The following is a 2,890-nucleotide window of genomic DNA, read 5'->3' as shown; positions in this document are numbered from 1 at the left end:
TTTCATGAAGATAAATACCATATAAGACCATTATTGTAGAATGAGTACGAGGATCCAAGGAGGGGAGAGGGGTTGCTTAATTATAGGATAACACAATTTGATGGGTGGAGGGAGGGGAGGTAAAAGGAAGTGGAAAAATCTGGTGTGAAAAACAATGTATACAAACTTTATGAATTTTGTAGGTAAACCAGTATAATTTTATTTTTTTACAAAAACGCATGAAATAACAGTAAAAAAAGAGACTAAGACACCCTAGTAAAAACCTTATGACCAGAGCATTGTCTTCGATTTAGAGCTGTAAGATGAGCCCCCAGGTTAGAAGGCACTAAAAAATGATGGAAACAGCTGCCATGTTAAAGAAGACTTTACCTCATTGACTTGCATAGGATAAAGCTTTTAGGGCCTTCATTTGCTGATGTAGTGCTATTCAAAATAAGGAGAAATAGCTGTGAATATCCATTTATAATTGAAATGTGAATGTATAAGGTTTGAATTTAGGGAAATTGGCAGTTACTTGACTGGTGTTGATAATCAGCCTGTCTTGGGCTACATAAACACACCTTTGTGATTGTTGGAATCTACATTTCAGCCTCATTGTGAATGTTGTTCCTTTGGAGAATAGGTTTTGGGGAATGTTTTAAAGGTGACCATGCATTTTACCACTCTCTTATTTCTTTGCAGGTCCTGCTTTTCAAAAGATGCACTATTATAGATATTCTAATGCTGAGGTCAGCTGCTGGTACAAGTATCTGCTGTTCAGCTACAACATTGTCTTCTGGGTAAGTAGATGACTTTTGTTAAGGAAATCATGGTTTTCCTGTACTTTTCAGTAACTCTTTCCCTGCACCTCCCAAGGCAAACAGTAAGGTAGTGGGCAGGGTCATTGTGGACACTGATCTCCTGAACTAGGGGTATAAGAGAAGACTGAGCTGACTAAAAGCTAGAAGGGCCACTGAACCACCCTTAAGGGTGCAGGAGGGGTTGAAACTCTGGTCCAGATATGTGCTTGCCCTGTCCTCCTCCATACCTCGCTCTCCAGATGTCTTCATGAGACATCAGCAGCAGTATGCTTTGTGCACTTCTTTTTTTTCAAAATTTTTATAGTTTTAGGACTTTTAAATTTGTCCCAAAGACACTGAAGCAAAATTCAGGATAAAACATTCTGCTTTCTTTTACACCTGCTGTAGGAAAAATGGTTTTGTACATTGGATGAAACTTAATATAAATTCAGAACTTACTTATCTCTTAAAAAGTTTATAAAAATATCCAGTCAAAATCAACAGGGTGTTTCCCTTAAAGTGTTAATCTGAAGAGATTTCCAAGCTGACCAGAGCTGTCTACTGTTGTGGAATGTCCTCAGAGGCTCTGTCACCATAAAGTAACAGGTAAAACCTCAGAGTAAAACTTTCAAGTGGAAGAGGAAAAGAGGGACAGAAGAACTATTCAAACTTCATCTTCTATCCTTATGGTTTGTGGTTGTTGCTACCTCCTCTACCTCCTTGGAAGCCACCTTGGTCTCCACCAAAGCTGTCCCCAGCCTTGGCCTCTGAATCTGCCTCAGCCTCCTCTCCCATAGCCACCTCAGCCACCAAAAGCACTCCGGCCACCAAAGCCACCCGGCCTCCACCTCTGTCGTCAAAGCCCCTTTGCCCTTAGGGCTTGGCCCGGTCCAAGGACACTTTGTTTTCATCAATTTTACCATCTTCCATGGCCTCCTTGGCACCTTTAGCATCCTCCTCACTGGTGAAGTCTACAAAACCAAGCCCTTTAGAGGAACTGGATTCCCAGTCAGTGACTATTCTGGCATGAACGAAACCTTCACATGACTCTTTCAAGGTCTCTTCAATGGTATCTTCAGACAGACCTTTGACAAAGAGGGTTTTGGTTGGCTGGCCTCGAGCATTAGGTGATCCTTTGGATCCCTGAAACTCCAACCGGATTGCTCTGCCCTCAGCTTCTTTAGCATCTTCAAAGGAAGCAAATTCTATAAACACATACCTTTAGATTTGCCATTTTGATTCTGTGGCACCTTCACAAATACTTCCTGAAGGGTTTCTTCTGTTGCGTTAGAGGACAGATTGATTAAAACTAGAGGTTTTGATTCACCAGTCCAAGTGCTCACTTTTCCACCTCTATGGTTCTAATTTTGACCTTTCTCCCCTGTGATATCGATAGTCCATCAATCTCTGTTCTCTGTTTTTCCTCAAAGGTTTTCTCAGCATCAGCTTCAGTCTTGAATTCAGTATAAGCAATCCCTTTACTCTTCTCATCTTTGCTGACTAATTTGATCTCCACAGCATTTTCAAACTTCTTTTAATTCTTCCTGAGCAACTTTGTAAGGCAAATTTTTGGCCAAAAGTGTTCTTGCATCTCGATCTTTCTTACTGCTTTTCCCTTCAATCTCTCTAGTTTAACTTCAGGTCCTCAGCAGATTAAAAATCCACATAGCCAAACTTCCTAGCCATACTGATTCTGACATCTGTAAGAGTAAGATCATTTTTAGTAAATATGTCACTGAGACAAGTTTTAAAATCAGGGGCAGATTTGTTGCAGTTCTGGTTTCCAAAAAAGAGATTGAAAGTTGATGTTGGTTCTACAGCTTCTACTTTCTGTTTCTTGGCTTCAGGAGCAGCGTTCTACTTGGTCATTTCCTTTTTTCGCTTTCCAGATACTTCTTTGACAGGTTTTTCTTCCTCTTCTTCCTCTTCCTCCTCGTCATCCTCTTCCTTCTCATTTCTTCATCATCCTCTTTATTTTTTGTTATTTTAATAATTTATTTTAATTTTAATTATTTTCATAATTGGCAGCATCAGTATGGATGGTGAAGAGATTGAGACAGTTAACAGTTTTAGTTTACTTGGCTCCACAGTCAACACTCTTGGTAACAGCA

At 40.0% G+C, this 2,890-nt stretch overlaps 1 protein-coding gene and 1 pseudogene across 2 annotated transcripts in view; one reads left to right on the top strand and one right to left on the bottom strand.

Annotated features, from left to right (window-relative positions):
- The first annotated feature begins 683 nt into the window (after positions 1-683).
- LOC102874848 (tetraspanin-14-like) overlaps positions 684-2,890 on the top strand; it is a 38,887-nt gene continuing 36,680 nt past the window's right edge. For both annotated transcript variants that reach the window (XM_006903192.1, XM_006903191.1), the window contains exon 1: positions 684-779. In XM_006903192.1, the coding sequence (XP_006903254.1) occupies positions 699-779 (81 nt within the window). In that variant the 5' untranslated portion in view covers positions 684-698. The remainder of the gene's footprint in view (positions 780-2,890) is intronic.
- Positions 1,440-2,890, bottom strand: part of LOC102874443 — a 10,604-nt pseudogene continuing 9,153 nt past the window's right edge.

This window comes from Elephantulus edwardii, unplaced genomic scaffold (assembly GCF_000299155.1).
Source record: "Elephantulus edwardii isolate Elephantulus edwardi_28Jun2011 unplaced genomic scaffold, EleEdw1.0 scaffold00531, whole genome shotgun sequence".
NCBI lineage: Eukaryota > Metazoa > Chordata > Mammalia > Macroscelidea > Macroscelididae > Elephantulus > Elephantulus edwardii.
This window is presented reverse-complemented; position numbering and strand designations above follow the sequence as displayed.